Source organism: Dendrobates tinctorius, unplaced genomic scaffold (genome assembly GCF_039654945.1).
Source record: "Dendrobates tinctorius isolate UK_male_01 unplaced genomic scaffold, ASM3965494v1 ptg000362l, whole genome shotgun sequence".
Taxonomy (NCBI): Eukaryota; Metazoa; Chordata; class Amphibia; order Anura; family Dendrobatidae; genus Dendrobates; species Dendrobates tinctorius.
In genome coordinates, this window is record NW_027362028.1 from 2,153,825 (window position 1) to 2,176,085 (window position 22,261).

Genomic DNA, 22,261 nt, shown 5'->3' on the forward strand with positions numbered 1-22,261 from the left:
CTAGTCGCAGGAGACATTGCTCCCAACCCTGGTCCCCCATGTTATAGAAAGTCAAACCCCCCCACTGCTACACTCAGAAACCCCTCTAATCTTATTAATATTCCCTGCATGCCATCTGTCTCTCTTAATTGTGCACTTTGGAATTCTCGCTCAGTGTGTAACAAACTCTCCTTCACTCATGACTTTTTCCTTTCTAATTCTCTTAACCTCCTGGCTCTTACTGAAACCTGGATCCAGCAGTCAGATACTACCGCTGCTGCTGCTCTTTCATACGGGGGGCTACACTTCTCTCATACCCCAAGATCAGACAATAGAGCTGGTGGAGGCGTTGGTCTGCTCCTATCACCAAAATGTACCTTTCAGGTTATCCCTCAAGTACCCTCACTTGTCTTCCCTTCTTTTGAGGTCCATGCCGTCAGACTCTACACCCCCTTCTCCATGCAAGTGGCGGTGGTGTATCGTCCTCCCGGCCCCTCCCATCAGTTCCTGGATCATTTTGCCACTTGGCTTCCACATTTTCTCTCCTGTGACATCCCTACCCTCATCATGGGAGATTTCAACATCCCCATTGCTCTTCCCCTCTCCCCATCTGCTACTCACCTTTTATCTCTAACCTCCTCATTTGGCCTTTCGCAGCTTACTAATTCTCCAACGCATGAAGACGGAAACTCCCTCGACTTGGTCTTCTCTCGGCTTTGTGCAGTGGATGATTTTGCAAACTCCCCTCTCCCGCTCTCTGACCACAATCTTCTTTCATTCTCTATAAAGAACTGCCAGGCTGCTCAGGTCACCCCCACTGTCCAGACTTATAGAAACATACAGGCCATTAACACCCAGAAACTTCTGAAGAACTTGCAGTCTTCATTGGCCCCTATCTCCTCCCTCTCATGTCCTGATGCTGCATTGAAGCATTACAATGAAACACTTCAAACTGCCCTGGATGAATTTGCACCCCCTATAAATAGAACACCACAACACAGACGGCGACAACCCTGGCACACGGTGCAAACACGTTTCCTGCAGCGGTGCTCCAGGTGCGCCGAACGTCTGTGGAGAAAATCCAATCTGCACGAAGATTTCATCCATTTTAAGTTTATGCTTAGAACATACAACACTGCCCTTCACCTCTCCAAACAAACCTATTTCAACACCCTCATCACCTCACTGTCCAATAACCCGAAACGTCTCTTTGACACTTTTCATTCTCTACTCAATCCAAGAGTACAGGCCCCAACCACGGAGCTCCGAGCTGACGATCTGGCCAATTACTTCAACGAAAAAATTGACCAGATCCGACAGGAAATTATCTCCAAATCCCCTCATACCATGCACTGTCCTCCCTCCCCCACTGCATCTAACTCACTCTCTGATTTTGAACCAGTCACAGAAGAAGAAGTAAGCAGGCTCCTTGCATCTTCTCGCCCAACTACTTGCACCAGTGACCCATTTCCGTCACATCTCCTCCAGTCCCTTTCCCCTGCTGTCACCCCTCACCTAACTAAAATATTTAACCTCTCTCTCTCTTCTGGTATTTTTCCCTCCTCATTTAAGCATGCCATCATACATCCACTACTTAAAAAACCATCCCTCGACCAAAACTGTGCCGCTAACTATAGACCTGTCTCTAATCTTCCCTTCATCTCTAAACTCCTGGAACGCCTGGTCCACTCCCGTCTTATCCGCTATCTCTCAGAAAACTCTCTTCTCGACCCTCTCCAATCCGGTTTCCGCTCTTTACACTCCACTGAAACTGCCCTCACTAAAGTCTCTAATGATCTGCTAACAGCTAAATCAAATGGTCATTACTCCATGCTAATTCTCTTGGATCTCTCTGCAGCATTCGACACTGTGGATCATCAGCTCCTCCTCACTATGCTCCATTCCATTGGCCTCAAGGACACCGTTCTCTCCTGGTTCTCCTCCTATCTCTCCGACCGCTCCTTTACTGTTTCTTTTGCCGGTTCCTCCTCCTCTCACCTTCCCCTTACTGTTGGGGTTTCTCAAGGATCGGTTCTAGGCCCCCTCCTCTTCTCCTTGTACACTGCCCCTATTGGTCAAACAATCAGTAGATTTGGTTTCCAGTACCATCTCTATGCTGATGACACCCAATTATACGCTTCTTCTCCTGACATCACGCCAGCCTTTCTAGAAAACACTGGCGATTGTCTAAACGCTGTGTCTAATATCATGTCCTCACTATATCTGAAACTGAACCTGTCAAAGACTGAACTCCTGGTGTTTCCTCCCGCTACTAATGCACCTATACCCGACATTGCTATTTCTGTGTGTGGTTCCACTATTACTCCCCAGCAACATGCCCGCTGTCTTGGGGTCATACTTGATTCCGAGCTTTCCTTTGCCCCCCACATTCGATCACTGGCTCGCTCTTGTCATCTGCACCTCAAAAACATTTCTAGAATTCGACCTTTTCTTACCTTTGACTCTGCAAAAACTCTTACTGTTTCTCTTATTCATTCTCGTCTCGACTATTGTAACTCTCTTCTAATCGGTCTCCCTCTTACCAAACTCTCCCCTCTCCAATCTGTCTTGAATGCTGCAGCCAGGATCATATTCCTCACCAATCGTTACACCGATGCCTCTACCTTGTGCCAGTCATTACACTGGCTACCCATCCACTCCAGAATTCAGTATAAACTTATTACCCTCACCCACAAAGCCCTCCATGGCTCAGCACCACCCTACATCTCCTCCCTTGTTTCAGTATACCACCCTACCCGCGCCCTCCGTTCTGCTGATGACCTGAGGTTAGCATCCTCAATAGTCAGAACCTCCCACTCCCGTCTCCAAGACTTTACACGTGCCGCGCCAATTCTTTGGAATGCACTTCCCAGGTCAATACGATTAGTCCCCAATCCCCACAATTTTAAGCGTGTCCTGAAAACGCATTTATTCAGACTGGACTATCGCCTCAACACATTAACCTAACCTATCCCTGTGTGGCAGAGCCAAAAGTTTTACCATAACCAGGTTCCCAGCATCATGTCCCACATGCTTTATGCATCCATTAGCCCTCTGTGTCTGTACTGTTACACACTTAACATTATGGCTGGTCCATACAATCAGGGCAACTGTTACCACCCACCTTTCGTGTCTACCTCTTTCCTCATAGACTGTAAGCTTGCGAGCAGGGCCCTCATTCCTCTTGGTATTTGTTATAATCTACTGTATGTGATTATTGTTATGCTGTAATGTCTATTGTCTGTACAAATCCCCTCTGAAATGTAAAGTGCTGCAGAATATGTCGGCGCTATAAAAATAAAATTTATTATTATTATTTCTGCCGCGTGCACGGATGGTGTTTTTTCTTTTCTGGTGATTCCTTATGAATCTGGAGTGACACCCGGATCCACTAAAATTCTGCCCGATCACAGGGGTAACTCATCATCTGCAGGGATGGCACTGCCAGCCGTCTCTCTAGACTCCTGTACAGCTCCTGATCGCCACGTGTGATTTGCCAGATAAACATTTACCCAGGAAAAAGTTTTATAAAAAGTTTCCAGTAACTTTCTCGTCCCCGATCAGTGCGGCAGAATTTCTCTCTGCTCCTAACTGGAATATTTCACATTCAGCAAATTTTCTTATAATAAGAAATTCTGCAATTCTCCATGAAACACTGTCCATTACTCTTCTCAAGTTCTCTGCTATCAATGAGTCAGAACCTTTATTATTGACTTTCGGGAGATTGAAACCTGTATTGGTCAGGTGCTGTAGACACAGGTGTATGGCCCTTTACACTTTACATAGCCAGAGGTGCACCCTCTAATCCGCAGCCACAGGTGTATGGCCCTTTACACAGCAACAAGTGGATGGCCCTATACATAGCTACAGGTGCACCCTCCTGTCCGCAGCCACAGGTGGACGGCCCTGTACACAGCCACAGGTGTATGGCCCTATACATAGCTACAGGTGCACCCTCCTGTCCGCAGCCACAGGTGGACGGCCCTGTACACAGCCACACGTGGACGGCCCTGTACACAGGCCACACGTGTACGGCCCTGTACACAGGCCAGAGGTGCACGGCCCTGTACACAGGCCACAGGTGCACGGCCCTGTACACAGGCCACAGGTGCACGGCCCTGTACACGGCCACAAGTGCATAATGCTGTACACAGGCCACAGGTGCACGGCCCTGTACACAGGCCACAGGTGCACGGCCCTGTACACGGCCACAAGTGCATAATGCTGTACACAGGCCACAGGTGCACGGCCCCCCTGGACACAGGCCACAGGTGCACGGCCCCCCTGGACACAGGCCACAGGTGCACGGCCCCCCTGGACACAGGCCACAGTTGCACGGCCCCCCTGGACACAGGCCACAGTTGCACGGCCCCCCTGGACACAGGCCACAGGTGCACGGCCCCCCTGGACACAGGCCACAGGTGCACGGCCCCCCTGGACACAGGCCACAGGTGCACGGCCCCCCTGGACACAGGCCACAGGTGCACGGCCCCCCTGGACACAGGCCACAGGTGCACGGCCCCCCTGGACACAGGCCACAGGTGCACGGCCCCCCTGGACACAGGCCACAGGTGCACGGCCCCCCTGGACACAGGCCACAGGTGCACGGCCCCCCTGGACACAGGCCACAGGTGCACGGCCCCCCTGGACACAGGCCACAGGTGCACGGCCCCCCTGGACACGGCTACAGGTGCACGGCCCCCCTGGACACGGCCACAGGTGCACGGTCCCCCTGTACACAGGCCACAGGTGCACGGCCCGGCCCCCTGTACACGGCTACAGGTGCACGACCCCCCTGTACACAGCCACAGGTGCACGGCTCTGCACAGATGCCACAGGTGCACGGCCATGTGTACAGCCAGAGGTGTCTGCAGAGCAGAAACTGAGATTTCATATTTGGAGGTGATGTGGAGAGTTTTAGCTCCTTATCTGCTTGAAAACCCCAGTGTGCACATGGTCATAGGGTATTGTTGCAGCACAATCTACTTAAGCACCTGTGCGTCCATGATATGACCAGGGCCGATAAATATCCAATGGATGTAAATAATGAAGGTTCATATTCAATGACCGCAAGCAGAGGTCTTGAAAAAGACAAGAACGTGATCAAAATCTCTATCGTTCAATAAAAACGTTGTTTTAGTTCTATTGGTTGTAAATCTGTACTGGTCATGTGCACAGCTCATTACACAGCCGCAGATGCTGCAGAAACTCTTGTTCATTGCCTTGCAGAAGATTCAGATTTCGCCCTTTCAAATTGATGTGGTAAATCTGTAGCACAATGCACATCCACAACCGTGTGTGCATGTTATGACCAGGATTGACATATATCCAGTGTAATCAATGAAGGTCCTTATTCAGTGACCACAAGCAGAGATCTTGATAACGGCACGGAAGCAATCAAGGTCTCCGCTTGCATTCATTCAATAAAAAACTCTGTTTACTTCCAGTTGTTATAAATCAGTCCTGGTCATGTGCTGGATGCACAGCTGCACTGCTCGTTACAAGACACAGCTCTGATAATTGGGCTGTTACTTTAATGAGTCGTGCAGCTGTACATCCAGCACACGAGCAGGATAGGAGTCTTCAATGTTCCTATGTATTGACAATAAGCAGAGATCTTGAAATCTGAAAAGGTGAGAAGTATTTTACAAGCCCAGCAGATGACAAAGCAAACAAAGATCTTGAAATCTGAGTCGGTGAGAAAATTGTATCCGTTTTCAGCTTTGCTCTCTTCAAGACGTCTGCTTACTGTCATTGACTAAGAGAATTAATTGATTGCTCCCAGGTGATAAGATGACCCCTGGTCATGTGCTGGATGCACAGCTGCAGGGTCGTTATAGTCCTGTGTGATGACACAGCATTTAATCTTAATTATCTAGATGTCTATTTTCAGTAGGCTAGGAGACATACGCTATTATCTTTATGTTGACTTTTGAATGTGTTTTTCATTGGTTGGTCAAGAAACACAGACTATTGTTCGTACGAGTCTGGATGTTGACTTCTCAGTTGCTGTTTGTTCCAACTCATTGTCTGCTGTCTTTGAGGGACAGGGACATAGGGTAACTGAACAATAGATGTTTGTTAATACACTACTGTTGAAAAGTTTGGGGTCACCCAGACAATTTTGTGTTTTCCATGAAAACTCATACTTTTATTAATCAAATGAGTTGCCAAATGAATGTAAAATCTTGTCCAGACATTGACAAGGTTCAAAAAAAATTTTTTTATTTGAAATAATAATTTTCTCCTTCAAACTTTGCTTTCATCAAAGAATGCTCCCTTTGCAGCAATTCCAGCATTGCAGACCTTTGGCATTCTAGCAGTTAATTTGCAGAGTTAATCTGGAGAAAGTTCACCCCATGCTTCCAGAAGCCCCTCCCACAAGTTGGATTGGCTTGATGGGCACTTTTTGCGCACCATACGGTCAAGCTGCTCCCACAACAGCCCAATGAGGTTGATATCTGGTGACTGCGCTGGCCACTCCATTACAGACAGAATACCAGCTGCCGGCTTGTTCCCTAAATAGTTCCTGCATAATTTGGAGGTGTGCTTTGGGTCATTGTCCTGTTGTAGGATGAAATTGGCTCCAATCAAGCGTTGTCCACAGGGTATGGCGTGGCGTTGCAAAATGGAGTGATAGCCTTCCTTATTCAAAATCCCTTTTACCTTGTACAAATCTCCCACTTTACCAGCACCAAAGCAACCCCAGACCATCACATTACCTCCACCATGCTTGACAGATGGCGTCAGGAACTGTTCCAGCATCTTTTCAGTTGTTCTGCATCTCACAAATGTTCTTCTGTGTGATCCAAACACCTCAAACTTGGATTCGTCTGTCCATAACTCTTTTTTCCAATCTTCCTCTGTCCAATATCTGTGTTTTTTTGCCCATATTAATCTTTTCCTTTTATTAGTCAGTCTCAGATATGACTTTTTCTTTGCCACTCTGCCCTGAAGGCCAGCATCCTGGAGTCGCCTCTTCACTGTAGACGTTGACACTAGCGTGTACTATTTAATGAAGCTGCCGGATGAGGACCTGTGAGGCGTCGATTTCTCAAACTACAGACTCTAATGTACTTGTCTTGTTGCTCAGTTGTGCAGCGGGGCCTCCCACTTTTCTTTCTACTCTGGTTGGAGCCTGTTTGTGCTTTCCTGTGAAAGGAGTAGTACACACCGTTGTAGGAAATCTTCAGTTTCTTGGCAATTTCTCGCATGGAATAGCCTTCATTTCTAAGACCAAGAATAGACTGTCGAGTTTCTCATGAAAGTTCTTTTTTTCTGGTCATTTTGAGAGATTTTAATGGAACTAACAAATGTAATGCTCCAAATTCTCAACTAGCTCAGAGGAAGGTCAGGTGTATAGCTTCTCTAATCAGCCAAACTGTTTTCAGCTGTGCTAGCATACTTGCACAAGGGTTTTCAAGGGTATTCTAACCATCCATTAGCCTTCTTACACAGTTCACAAACACAAAGTACCATAAGAACACTGGAGTGATGGTTGTTGGAAATGAGCCTCTATACACTTACGAAGATACTGCATTACAAACCAGACGTTTGCAGCTAGAATAGACATTTACCACATTAACAATGTATAGAGTGTATTTCTGAATCATTTAATGTTAGCTTCATTGGAAAAACTGTGCTTTTCTTTCAAAAGTAAGGAAATTTCTAAGTGACCCTAAACTTTTGAACGGTAGTGTATGTTGATTAAACATTGTACCAGGCCAGCTAGTTTGTTGACCTGCAAAACTGTGAAGGACGAACTATGCAGATTGATTAAATACTCAAGTAATGAGTGTTAAACTCTTTCCTCCTCCCCCTGACCTGTGGATGATGGCTAGAAGGACAGCTGTGAACTATACAAGGGAGATATGCCTCTGTATCAAAGGTGACTTGAAGAAGAACACCCAGGAGAGTCTCTCTTTTCTGAGCTTCTCTCAGACGATTGATAACCACAGACCACATAGAATGTGCAGAAAAACTTAAGAGCCTGTAATAGACAAACAATGCAACATTTTTAATGGAAACCAACTGCAAAAAATATTTTTAGCCCCAAAGTCAACAACAACAAAAAAATTTCACCAAAGATGGGGGTAGGGCCAGAAAGAACGGGTACTTCCCCTTTAATCAAGGAAAGTCTTAGCATTTGTGCATGCATCTCTTCTTAAAGGGACTAGACATGCATGATTTTATTTTTTATCAAAATCAGTGTCGCCTCCATTCACAGGTCAGGTCCAGTATTGCAGCTCAGTTCTATTAAGGTAAATATTGCCGAGATTCAGTACCACACACGACCTGAGGACAAGGGTGGCGCTGTTTTCAGAAGAAAGCAGCCATGTTTTTCTAATCATGAGAGGGATATTTCCTGCCAGACTGGATGAAGTGTGATTTTACCATGTGCAGAGCGGTATTTTATGTACGCTAATGTGCGCGCTCTTTCTTCAATATAGGGAGGAACGCACAAAATCCTGGAACGATGCAGCCTGCCGCTGACGGGGAAACAGTGCGTGGACCGGATCATTACTGAGAAGGTGAAATGTGTCACTGTCCTGCTGCCTGCGGAGGGAGGGGGTATAATCAATGCCAGCATGGTGGCTGTACCAGCCCATCCCACCCTGAGCCTCTGGCTCGGTGCATCACGGGGACTGCAGGGAGCTGTCGGTTATTACAAGCTGCAGCTGCAAAAAACTCAGCGTTTACGTACCCTTAAAATGGCTGCAAGTGAACCCTACTGCCAGCCTCATGGCCATATATCAGGAGATACGCGACCGATCCGTGCATCTCAGTCCATACTCGGACCGCAATACACAGAGTTTTGGCCTAGGGCAGGGGTGGGCAATTAATTTTCCTGAGGGGCCACATGAGAGACCATGACTGTTATGGAGGGCAGAACCTATAGCTTGAAATTAATTCTACTCAGTCTTAATTTATTAATATTAATTGTATCACTTAATACTGAGCAAAACTAAGTATGCTGACACCCCCTATATACAGTATCTTTAAACCCCCCCCAACAACCCCTTATATACAGCATGAGCCTCACACAGCCTCCCCATATGCGGCATGAGCCCCACACAGCCTCCCTATATACGGCATGAGCCCCACACAGCCTCCCTATATATGGCATGAGCCCCGCACAGCCTCCCTATATGTGGCATGAGCCTCACACAGCCTACTACATATGCGGCATGAGCCTCACACAGCCTACTACATATGCAGCATGAGGCCCACACAGCCTCCCTATATACGGCATGAGCCCCACACAGCCTCCCTATATATGGCATGAGCCCCACACAGCCTCCCTATATATGGCATGAGCCTCACACAGCCTACTACATATGTGGCATGAGCCCCACACAGCCTCCCTATATACGGCATGAGCCCCACACAGCCTCCCTATATACGGCATGAGCCCCACACAGCCTCCCTATATACGGCATGAGCCCCACACAGCCTCCCTATATACGGCATGAGCCCCACACAGCCTCCCTATATAGGGCATGAGCCCGACATAGCCTCCCCATGTACGGCATGAGCCCGACATAGCCTCCCCATGTACGGCATGAGCCCGACATAGCCTCCCCATGTACGGCATGAGCCCGACATAGCCTCCCCATGTACGGCATGAGCCCGACATAGCCTCCCCATGTACGGCATGAGCCCGACATAGCCTCCCCATGTACGGCATGAGCCCGACATAGCCTCCCCATGTACGGCATGAGCCCGACATAGCCTCCCCATGTACGGCATGAGCCCGACATAGCCTCCCCATGTACGGCATGAGCCCGACATAGCCTCCCCATGTACGGCATGAGCCCGACATAGCCTCCCCATGTACGGCATGAGCCCGACACAGCCTCGCCAGGTACAGCATGAGCCCCAGTTCCCCATATACTGCATGAGCCCCACACAGCCTCCCCATGTACGGCATGAGCCCCACACAGCCTCCCCATGTTCAGCATGAGCCCCACACAGCCTCCCCATGTACAGCATGAGCCTGACATAGCCTCCCCATGTACAGCATGAGCCCCAGTTCCCCATATACTGCATGAGGCCCCACACAGCCTTCCATATACTGCATGAACCCCCCCCACAGCCTCCCCATATACTGCATGACAGTATACAGCTTTCCCATGTGCTGCACATCACCCACATAGAATCACCATGTTCACCCCCATATTCATACACATAGAAAAAAAAACACCACATAGTCTCCTCGGTCCCGTTCCCAGGCGCCCTGCTTCTGCTTCTGTTGTTGACTTTCCGGCGGTACACAGCTGACGCGATGACATGACTGTTTCACAAGCTGATTGGTGGGGGAAGTGACCGGAGGCCCCTCCTCCACCAATGCTGACTTCTGGAGACAGCGAGCGGGCAGGCACTGTGCGGCACTTTTCCCAGGTCTGGCCGAGGGGATGGACTCTGAAGTTGTGCGCTGTGCAGTGTGCGAATGTGCCTTGCTGCGTGTCACAGAGGATGTGCCGTACGCTGCGTGCTAATGGCTTGGGTATTGGGCATTCCTCCTCTCTTCATGCCAGTAGTCAGACTGATGAAAGTATTTACCACTTGGACCAGTGGCCTCATCTTGGCTGCCACCGTTGCTGTACCGCCATATTTATACCACAGGTATGTTATGATTTTCGGCTGATCCCAGCTCTTTACTCCTCCGTGTGCTTTAGGCCGTCTTTGATGTGGACAGAAAGAACGGACTGACACTGATAGAAATCGCTGAAGGGCTTTCTGTAGATGATATCAAGAAATGTACAGGCTGCGACTTTGCGGTAAGTAGTGGACGACGACCGACGTCTAGCCTTCACCGCAGATGGTACAATATGTCAGCATTTGGGGCCCCACCGTCACTGCTCTTTCAATAAATGTTGCATACATCTTGCAAGCGAATAATGAAAGGAGTGTTGTAAACTACAGTGCCTTGCGAAAGTATTCGGCCCCCTGGAACTTTTCAACCTTTTCCCACATATCATGCTTCAAACATAAAGATACCAAATGTAAATTTTTGGTGAAGAATCATCAACAAGTGGGACACAATTGTGAAGTACGACTGATTGTTGTCCTATGGACAGACTGTCCCACCTCAGCTGTAGATCTCTGCAGTTCATCCAGAGTGACCATGGGCCTCTTGGCTGCATCTCTGATCAGTCTTCTCCTTGTTTGAGATGAGAGTTTAGAGGGACGGCCGGGTCTTGGTAGATTTGCAGTGGTATGATACTCCTTCCATTTCAATATGATCACTTGCACAGTGCTCCTTGGGATGTTTAAAGTTTTGGAAATCATTTTGTATCCAAATCCGGCTTTAAACTTCTCCACAACGGTATCATGGACCTGCCTGTTGTGTTGGTCTTCATGATGCTCTCTGTGCTTCAAACAGATCCCTGAGACTATCACAGAGCAGGTGCATTTATACAGAGACTTGATTACACACACGTGGATTATATTTATCATCATTAGTCATTTAGGACAACATTGGATCATTCTGAGATCCACAATGAACTTCTGGAGTGAGTTTACTGCACTGAAAGTAAAGGGGACGAATAATATTGCACGCCCCACTTTTCAGTTTTTGAATTTCCACAAAAATTTAAAATAACCAATAAATTTCATTCAGCTTCACAATTGTGTCCCACTTGTTGTTGATTCTTCACCAAAAATTTACATTTGGTATCTTTGTTTGAAGCATGATATGTGGGAAAAGGTTGAAAAGTTCCAGGCGGCTGAATACTTTCGCAAGGCACTGTACATTCTCAAGGAAATCTGCTTCTTTTTCCACCTTTCTTTATTTTCTTCTTTCTACTAAGTGTTTTCTTACCTTAAGATTCATGGCTTCACTGCTCTGTCCTGCTGCTTAATGTCCTCCATACTTTAGCTTTCTAGTAAGTGCTCACCCCATAGCTGTATTCACAGTACTTCCGCATAATGTCTAACATGATAATGCTTTCTGGTAAGTATGTTATATTAGTCCAGAGCTGGATTCACAGTTCTACTGCTCAGTACTGCTGTATAACATCCGCAATAAGTCTGCTGCTGGATATGTGCTAGATAGAGACAGGAGAGCAGGAATCCCTCATGTTTGTGAGCGCTGTGTATGGGAGACATCATAGCAGCTATTCTCTATCCACTAGCTAAGAGACAAATGAAAGTTAGAGAAAAGGCCTGCAAAAAAAAGAACAAAACACTTTTCGAAATATAAGGGCCCCTATCATTGACTATTCTAACAGAAAAGCGTTACATATGACAAAATTTTTGATGTCAGTGTGAGCAAAGACTAAGATTGATGTTTAACTATTTATTTGCAGGTTTCACCCGACCTGAAGTCTCTGCAGCAGATCAGCAATTAACGCGTTGGCCGATACGTTTCGCGGCAGCAGAATATCCAGAGCCTACAGAAATGCCAGCCGACCAGTTAGGGCCTGTGTATAACATTAGTGATTTGTTACCTGGAGCCGAGGGGGAGGGATAGGGACTTAATAAAATAGTTTCTTGTGTTTTTCTGATCCCTTTGAGCTGAATCCACTTTGGGCTCGTTTGTTGTTATTAGCAGGATTGATGATAGGGAGCTGCAAAATGTCATTACCAAGGGCCCCATCCCCAAAAGATCACCCAGCCTATATTAACACTGCAGTTCCCAAAGTTAGTAAGGTAGAAGGTCCTTTGGTGACATCATGGCCACGTGACAAAGGTCCTTCAGTCTGGGGGAACGGAAGCGGAGAAGAGAGAATGGTATGTCCTCTATTGTGTGTATGCGGTGTGTGTGCGTGGCATACAGCGTGTGTATGTGTAGCATGCAGTGTGTGTGGCATGCAGTGTGTAGCATACAGTGTGTGTATGTGTAGCATGCAGTGTGTATGTGTAGCATGCAGTGTGTATGTGTAGCATGCAGTGTGTATGTGTAGCATGCAGTGTGTATGTGTAGCATGCAGTGTGTAGCGTGCAGTGTGCATGTGTGGCATTCAGTGTGTGTGTGTGTGTGTGTGTGGCATGCAGTGTGTGTGTAGCCCGAGGACGTGATTGACATACATCAGTGTTGTCAGTTCATTCTCTGGTTCACCAGTTGTGAGTTCTCCTTCCAGACTCCCTCTGGTGGTAATGGGAGGTAGTGAGGCTGATTTGATCGGTGGAGATCTGCCACCTGAGAATGAGGATGACGATTGGATCTCAGGAGTCTCAGATTGGATTTAAGACAGCTGACGCCCTATTCAGTTGCTGGTGATTCCTTCTGCTTGTCAGGTCTTGGTTCTCAGCTCTGTTCCAGTCAGCTCAAGCTAAGTTGCTCTGTTAATGTTCACACTTGATTTTGTTGTTCTGTTCAGTTTTTTGTGTGGTCAGCCAGCCCCGGCTGGGGCTGTGCTCAATTTCGACTCTTATTTATCTGTGTTTGCCAATTTGCTTTTTGTCCCTTATTAGATTGGCCTCTTTTTGCTCTGTCTCAGAATATTTCAGAGTGCTGATATAATGGGAGAAGTCTAGTGACTTCAGGGTTAATTTTGTTATCAGAAGTGTTGGACATTATTTTGTAGGGTTTTTGGCAGATTGCAGACAGTGTCTGTCCTTTCTTCTCCTTTCTAGTTAGTTTGGGCCCCATCATTTGCTCAGCCTATTTTCCTACCTGTGTTTGTGTTTTCATCTTGTTTCACCGTCAATACATGTGTGGGGGCTGTCTATTCTTTGAGGTCTGCTCTGGGGCAGTTAGTTTTCCCTTTTCTTGCTTTAGGCTTATTTAGTCCTCCGGCCGTGACGAGGCGTCTAGGTTCATTGTAGGCACGCTCCACGGCTGCTGCTAGTTGTGTGGTAAGATCAGGGATCTGCTTAGTTACCAACCTCTCTGGTTTTTCTGGGCTTAGTATGTTTAGGTTTTTTCCTCCTTGGTGACCCATTCATTACACATCAGCTTTCTTCTCACTTTTTCAATATAATTAATATATTTATTCACCATCCAAAAACATACTTAAGACTATTAATCTTTACTCATGGCTTTTCTCTGCTCCTGATGGAACACTGCACAGCCAAGAAACTGCCAAAAATGAGAATGTGCTGAACTCCGGGAAAAGGAAAATGTACTGCTTATTATATTATGGTCTGCATTACACCTATAGGGCCATAAGCCTCATAGGGGGCAGTGGCCGCACTAATTCCTGGCCCTCCACATTAGTATCAGCAGGCAGTACCTGTGCTGCTCGTTCTCAGCCACCCACGTATTAGAGCAACATCCACCAGTCTGGGAAAGTATCACTGTTTTACTGTTATTTACTAATGACATTGAGTTGCCGTGTAGCCAAAGCTTTAAAGGAAACTTCCACCTCTTATTCTTTTATCTTCATGTAGTTTGTGCATCATGTTGTGCTGATTTAATTTGTGATCTCTTTTTATATGTGTAAAAACACTTAATGCAGAGCTCCACGTCCACTGCAAAGACAAGGAATGATCTTGTATAATTCTATCTTCCTACAACCACCACTAGAGGGAGCTCCCTGTATACAGAAATACATGATAAGATCCTGTCTTCAGCCACCACTTGGGGGAGCTCCCTGTATACAGAGATACATGATAAGATCCTGTCTGCAGCCACCATTAGGAGGAGCTCCCTGTATACAGAGATACGTGATAAGATCCTGTCTGCAGCCACCACTAGGGGGAGCTCCCTGTATACAGAGATACATGATAAGATCCTGTCTGCAGCCACCACTAGGGGGAGCTCCCTGTATACAGAGATACATGATAAGATCCTGTCTGCAGCCACCACTAGGGGGAGCTCCCTGTATACAGAGATACATGATAAGATTCTGTCTGCAGCCACCACTAGGGGGAGCTCCCTGTGGTGCTCCAGTTTTGGGCACCACATTTTAAAAAAGACATCAACAAACTGGAGCAAGTTCAGAAAAGAGCGACCAGAATGGTGACCGGTCTGCAAACCCTGTCTTATGAGGAAAGGTTGCAGGATTTGGGAATGTTTAGTTTGCAAAAGAGAAGACTGAGAGGAGACTTAATAGCTGTCTACAAATATCTAAAGGGCTGTCACATTGTAGAAGGATCAACTTTATTCTCATTTGCACAAGGAAAGACTAGAAGCAATGGGATGAAACTGAATGGGAAGAGACACAGATTAGATATTAGAAAAAACTTTTTGACAGTTAGAGTGATCAATGAGTGGAACAGGCTGCCACGAGAAGTGGTGAGTTCTCCTTCAATGGAAGTCTTCAAACAGAGGCTGGACAGACATCTGACTGGGATGATTTAGCGAATCCTGCTTTGAGCAGGGGGTTGGACCAGATGGCCCAGGAGGTCCCTTCCAACTCTACGATTCTATGATTCTATTCCCTGTATACAGAGATACATGATAAGATCCTGTCTGCAGCCACCACTAGAGGGAGCATCCACTAGTGGCTTCAGACAGCGTGATTATATCCTGTAGTTTCCTATGGGGGCCTTGGATCTGTATGTCTTCCCAAAGAAACAATCTCTTGCTATTTTAATTTGTATTTATATTGGAATGAATAATTCTTCTCTGTTTTTGATTTTATTCCTTCCTGTAATATTCCTGACATAACAAAAAAGCATAGTGACAAGCATAATATACAGATGGGTAGAATTCTTCACCACATAGGTAGACCATATAATTATAATTAAATCATATATCACCCAAACTGTATATATAGACCATATCTGAACCAACTGCACAAAATATTCAAGAAAGCCACAGTCATAAAGTCCAACTAAATTAACAGCTATCAAAAAATCTTTTAGTGCAGCAACGAGATGTCCCGTTGTCCGCCAGCCCGCTCCGATGCGCGTTTTGGGGCAGAACTCCCTCAGGGGGCGTGCACAGAAAGCGATGTGTCTCCATAACAGAGCCGGGATGCCTCCCGCCCAGTCAGCCGGTGACAAACACGCGGGGCCCCACGTGATCAGGCGCCGGGTGTGGCTTTCTGTGCCTAACAACACTTCCAGTCATCTGTATATAAATATGCTCAGCTTTGCACTTGCGGCTCGTTCCCTGAGGAAGGAGTTCTGCTCCGAAACGCGCGTCGGGGTGGACTGGTGGACCACGGGACATCTGGTTGATGCACCCTGCCAGGTATTTATTTGCATTACCTATGCGGGTCTCCTATTTAGGTGTGACTGATTATTTGATCTGCATTTGTATTTGATATGTGCCAGTCTTTTTTATTATTGATGAATACTATGGGTGCAATAATATGAAAATGCATATGTGTATAAATGACCTTTATGAGCATGTGTTTCTACCAGCCTGTTTGTGGATGCTGGTTTATGTTTGCATTTTATTCACCTCCCTTTGTATTTGTTTCATTAATTATATGTTTAATAAAGATTTTTTGATAGCTGTTAATTTAGTTGGACTTTATGACTGTGGCTTTCTTGATGTCTTGAATATTCCAGACATCTAGATTAGACTTTGCGGTAATTTATACTTTGGTTTGAATAGAGCCAGCATTGCTGTATTTGTACAGGACTTATAACGGCATCCTCTTGTAGATGTAGCAGAGCAGAGTTTGTCATTCTCATATATATAATTTCTGGGTCTGGTGACATATTCCGCTCTGCTGCACTTGTATAATAACCGGTGGCATGTGTGTCCTTGGCTTGGACGCCTGCGGGGTACGTTCACCAGGCAGGGGTAATGACGTGGGGAGGGGGATCTGGATTGCAGCGTTTCCACTCTCAGCCGTAGATATTTCCGTATTCTGAAGAACAAAGCCGGCCAATGTCACACGCGGTCACCTTCCCCTCCCCCATTTTTAATTCCTACGTGGAGAGGCGGTAATCTATAGGGCAAGGTGAACTCTAAATAAAAGGCAGCAGGTGACCGCGTGATGTGGAGCGGATGCACTAAAGTACTGCGCCTCTCCCCGGCTATTTGCAGGGTAATGACGCCGTCAATCCTGTTTATGTAGCAGACGACAATGTACATATTGGACAGGGAGCGGAAACTACAGATGCTGCGGATATCGGCCGGGAGGATGCGGGAATAAAATGCACATACCTCCACCGAAGGCGCATTCTGGTTGAAAAATCGACAATTTTTGTTATTTTTCATGTCCAGAGAATGGAAAAAAATCTAAGTTCTACAAATAAGTTATAAAAGACAATCATTTTATAAGAGAATTCTCCTGTGTCCTGCGTCTGTGTGATCATATATATATTGGGGAATTACAAAAATATACAGTGGCTTGTGAAAGCATTAACCCTCCTTGGCTATTTACCTGTTTTGTTCCATTACAACCTGTGTAAATATTTTTCTAATCCGATATGCGTGTGACGCATCAGGACTAAATAGTGTAAAGCTAGTGAAGGGAAGTGAGAAAAATATAGGCATAAAATAAATTTATGGGATCAAATAACTAAAATTTGGCATGTTCATATGTAGTCACCCCTTTTGACATGAAGTCCCTAAAAATTGCTTGCTCCAGAAATTCCCTTCATAAGTCCCATCGTTAAGGACGGGACGTCCCCCTGTGTGCAATCTAAGAGTGCCGTGTCTGTCAGTTTATACACTTTACCTTTTGCTAAAAGGCCACATAGGCTGCAACATCATAAGCAAGAGGCTCCACTAACCAAACACGATGAAGACCCAGGAGATCTCCAAACACCACCATGAAGACAAAGGAGATCTCCAAACAATATCAAGGAGACCTCCAAACAACACCATGAAGAACAAAGAGATCTCCAACAACACCATGAAGACCAAGTAGATCTCCAAGCAACACCATGAAGACCAAGGAGATCTCCAAACACCACGAAGACCAAAGATATCTCCAAGCAACACCACGAAGACCAAGGAGATCTCCAAACAACACTACGGAGACCAAGGAGATTTCCAAACAACACCATGAAGACCAAGGAGATCTCCAAACAACACCACGAAGGCCAAGGAGATCTCCAAACAACACCACGAAAACCAAGGAGATCTCCAAACAACAACGGAGACCAAGGAGATTTCCAAACAACGCCATGAAGACCAAGGAGCTCTCCAAACAACACCATAAAGACCAATGAGATCTCCAAACAACACCATGAAGACAAAAGAGATCTCCAAACAACACCATGAAGATCAAGGATATCTTCTAATGACACCATGAAGACCAAGGAGATCTCCAAACAACATCATGAAGACCAAACAAGATCTCCAAACAAGTCAGGGACAAAGTTGTAAGTAAAAGTCCGGGTTGGGTTATAAAAAATATGCCAATCTTTGATGATCCCCGAATCACTATCAAATCCATTATCATCAAATGGAAAGAACATGGTACCACAACAAACCTATCAAGAGAGGGCCCACCAAAACTCACAGCCCGGGCACGGAGGGCATTATTCAGAGAAGCAGCAAAAAGACCAAAGGTAACCCTGAAGGAGCTGCAGAGTTCCTAAGCATAGACTGGAATATCTGTTCATACGAACGCAATAAGCCGTACACTCCATGGAGGTGGCCTTTATGAAAGAGTGGGCAGGAAAAAGTAAATGCCTTCTGGACACCTGTCAATCAGCAGTCTTCCCCATGATTGTGGAGCCACTGAAACAGATTAAGGGACCTTTATAAACACTTAAGAAGCCTTTACAGGTGTTTTTTGTTAATTATTCTAATTTATTGAGCTAATGACTTTTGGGTTTTCATTGGCTGTAAGCCATAATCATCAACATTACCAGAAATAAACACGTGAATAGATCACTCTGTGTGTAATGACTCTATAGAATATAGGAGGTTCACTTTTTGTATTGAAGAGCTGAAATAAAGTAATGTTTTGATGATATTCTAATTTTGTGAGAAGCAGCTGTACAATAAGGGATCACACTGTAATCCATTCCCTTCTTATTATTTTCTATATTAGGTTTTCTTGATACTTCCTCATTTTGTTATAATAAAGTTTTGACTCTTCAACCCCCCAATACTAGAGGAGTATTGAAAAGGGGTCCAAGACATTCCAGGTGTAATAACGGCATAGAGGGCAGACTATTAGGTCCAAATGTCTGGTTGCATAAACTCATTTTAATAATTATTAAACAAGTGGTCTCCCCAGACCCTCATATAACAGTCCGAACATAAAACTTTCCAAAATGTTCACACTCTTGCATCCAGCACAGCCACACATTACACTGTGAGCCCATCGATTTCAAGAGAACAGTGTAATACTCCATTCCTCCTGCAGAGTGCTGCAGGGAAGTTGAACACTTATGGCCACTTTCCAGAGATGATCGCTGTGATCTACTTATTATATAGGGACCCCTTTAAAATATAAGAACTCTTCAAATCAGACAAGTCCTTTTCTGCAGAGCGAAAACCTCAGCTGGAGGTGTAATGGAGGCCATACTGGTTGTCACACAGCTATTATAGGTAAAGTATCAATAATTTATTGGTAAACAGCATTTACATTGGAGTTCCCCTTTAAGTAAAAAATGTTTCCCTAAGTATAAAATCTAAAATGTCCCCATAGGCGTCTCTATAAGTGACTCTTCTCAGCGAGCAATACTCGTCCGGAGTCCCTCGCTCTACGGATCTATTTCCATCACTTACAGGAACTGACATTTAAACTGGGTCACAAATTGGCTGCAGAAATTCTTACTCAGCGCAGCTCATTATAATCTCCTGAACGGGTGGCACTGATATCGCAGGCGCCCGATCTATTCCCCCACCACGTCCGTGAAATGACAGCTGAAGGCTACAGATTTAGGAAAACTGTTTAAAATAATTGCATTCATTATTGCAGATGGTCCAATATTTATTTATATCTCCGCAGAGACTCAGGATGTAGATTAAATTACTGAAAATTTGTCAAAGTTCACACTCAAGTTAAAGGGATAGTAAAGCAATGTACTAAATGGTGGTTAAATATTACTCTACATACAGAGATGCATGAGAAAGTTTCTGTCTATCTGCAGCCACCACTAGGGGGAGCTCCCTGTATATAGAGATACATGATAAGATCCTGTCTGCAGCCACCACTAGGGGGAGCTCCCTGTATACAGAGATACACGATAAGATCCTGTCTGCAGCCACCACTAGGGGGAGCTCCCTGTATACAGAGATACACGATAAGATCCTGTCTGCAGCCATCTCTAGGGGGAGCTCCCTGTATACAGATATACACGATAAGATCCTGTCTGCAGACACCACTAGGGGGAGCTCCCTGTATACAGAGATACACGATAAGATCCTGTCTGCAGACACCACTAGGGGGAGCTCCCTGTATACAGAGATACACGATAAGATCCTGTCTGCAGACACCACTAGGGGGAGCTCCCTGTATACAGAGATACACGATAAGATCCTGTCTGCAGACACCACTAGGGGGAGCTCCCTGTATACAGAGATACACGATAAGATCCTGTCTGCAGACACCACTAGGGGGAGCTCCCTGTATACAGAGATACACGATAAGATCCTGTCTGCAGACACCACTAGGGGGAGCTCCCTGTATACAGAGATACACGATAAGATCCTGTCTGCAGACACCACTAGGGGGAGCTCCCTGTATACAGAGATACACGATAAGATCCTGTCTGCAGCCACCACTAGGGGGAGCTCCCTGTATACAGAGACACACGATAAGATCCTGTCTGCAGCCACCACTAGGGGGAGCTCCCTGTATACAGAGACACACGATAAGATCCTGTCTGCAGCCACCACTAGGGGGAGCTCCCTGTATACAGAGACACACGATAAGATCCCGTCTGCAGCCACCACTAAGGGGAGCTCCCTGTATACAGAGATACACGATAAGATCCCGTCTGCAGCCACCACTAGGGGGAGCTCCCTGTATACAGAGATACACGATAAGATCCCGTCTGCAGTCACCACTAGGGGGAGCTCCCTGTATACAGAGATATATGATAAGATCCCGTCTGCAGCCACCACTAGGGGGAGCTCCCTGTATACAGAGATACATGATAAGATCCCGTCTGCAGCCACCACTAGGGGGAGCTCCCTGTACACAGAGATACAGGATAAGATCCCGTCTGCAGCCACCACTAGGGGGAGCTCCCTGTATACAGAGATACATAAGATCCTGTCTGTAGTCAGTGGTGATGCGATTCCTTGGGGGTATAGCGACCTTCCTGCTACTCAAGACGCTTGTATTAATAATGGCACATGGTGGAGATCTATCAGCAGATTTTGGGATCCATGTTGCATCTCCAGCTCCTGTGCTCGTCCTTCAGTCAGTTCTGGGGTCATTTCAGCCACACAAATCTTATAAGATATTCAGCCATTACTTTGCAGATGTCAGATATCAGCTTGTTTGCTTCTCGGTGTGAACAGAGGCGACAGATTGGATGCTGTACGTTCTTATTTGCTGCTTCGCTGACAAACACAAGATGTTCTACAAGTTTAGAGAAAGCAAATTAAACTTCTGATTTCCTCTTCCTACAGAATTCCATATTTATGGGCATCTGCTGCGTTCATGTCGAAAATATGCAGAAGTGACAGAACCGAGCAATCGTCACATGAAAGGATTATACTGATTGCTGAGGGTCCGACTGCTAGGACCACCACCCATCCAGAGAAGGGGGCTCTGCCGAGCGGGGTAATCGGGATTGTGGGGTCCCAGCAGTTGGTCAGTTATTCTCTGTCCTATAAGTCGGAAATACCATTAAATCCTGTGAACCGTCAGTGTAACTCATGAGAGGCGGCTTTTAGTCTCTAAAATCCACCAATTTGTTTGGTTTTCGAAGTGTAAAATCTCGTTTTCTATGTTCCAACGAAATACTAAATATTAGCACCTGAACCAGGCGTCTCCCTGGGTCGGACACGTTCCTTTACTCTCAGAACGGGGGCGCAGGGAACCATCATTCATCCAGATAATCAAAGGGAGATCTAGAAAGATCCTGAAATGTTCGTGTCCTGTCGATGTCACGGATGAAAAAAACTTGGAACGCTACAAACGAAGCAGTGCAACAAAGGATTCTGCCCACGTAACCGAATACAAAGCAAAGACACCTGCTAGTGCCGATCATCTCGAGTCTCAGTTACTTATCTGACGGCGTTTTCTGTTGGAGGCACAGATAGAAAAAATTAAATCCTGTTTAAAAAAATGAAGGTAGCTGAAAACAGAAGACCCCTTTAATTTTCTCTTAAAGGGGCATTGACTACGTGTTGCATTCCCTGCTCCATCTCCATAGTGACTGTGTAGTAAATGCCGATAGTCTGTATAGATAGAAAATAGCAAACACGTTCTGAGAACCGTCCATGAATCCTGCAGCCCCGTCATTTGGAGTAATTGCAGAACATACCACAGCTCCTGGGCAGGGGAGGAAGCAA

At 46.0% G+C, this 22,261-nt stretch overlaps 1 protein-coding gene across 2 annotated transcripts in view; it reads left to right on the plus strand.

Moving 5' to 3' along the window:
• OXCT1 (3-oxoacid CoA-transferase 1) overlaps window positions 1-12,473 on the plus strand; it is a 101,414-nt gene extending 88,941 nt beyond the window's left edge. For both annotated transcript variants that reach the window (XM_073562661.1, XM_073562662.1), the window contains exons 15-17: window positions 8,430-8,510; window positions 10,659-10,760; window positions 12,291-12,473. In XM_073562661.1, coding sequence (XP_073418762.1) covers window positions 8,430-8,510; window positions 10,659-10,760; window positions 12,291-12,332 — 225 coding nt within the window. In that variant the 3' untranslated portion in view covers window positions 12,333-12,473. The remainder of the gene's footprint in view (window positions 1-8,429; window positions 8,511-10,658; window positions 10,761-12,290) is intronic.
• Window positions 12,474-22,261: the final 9,788 nt, after the last annotated feature.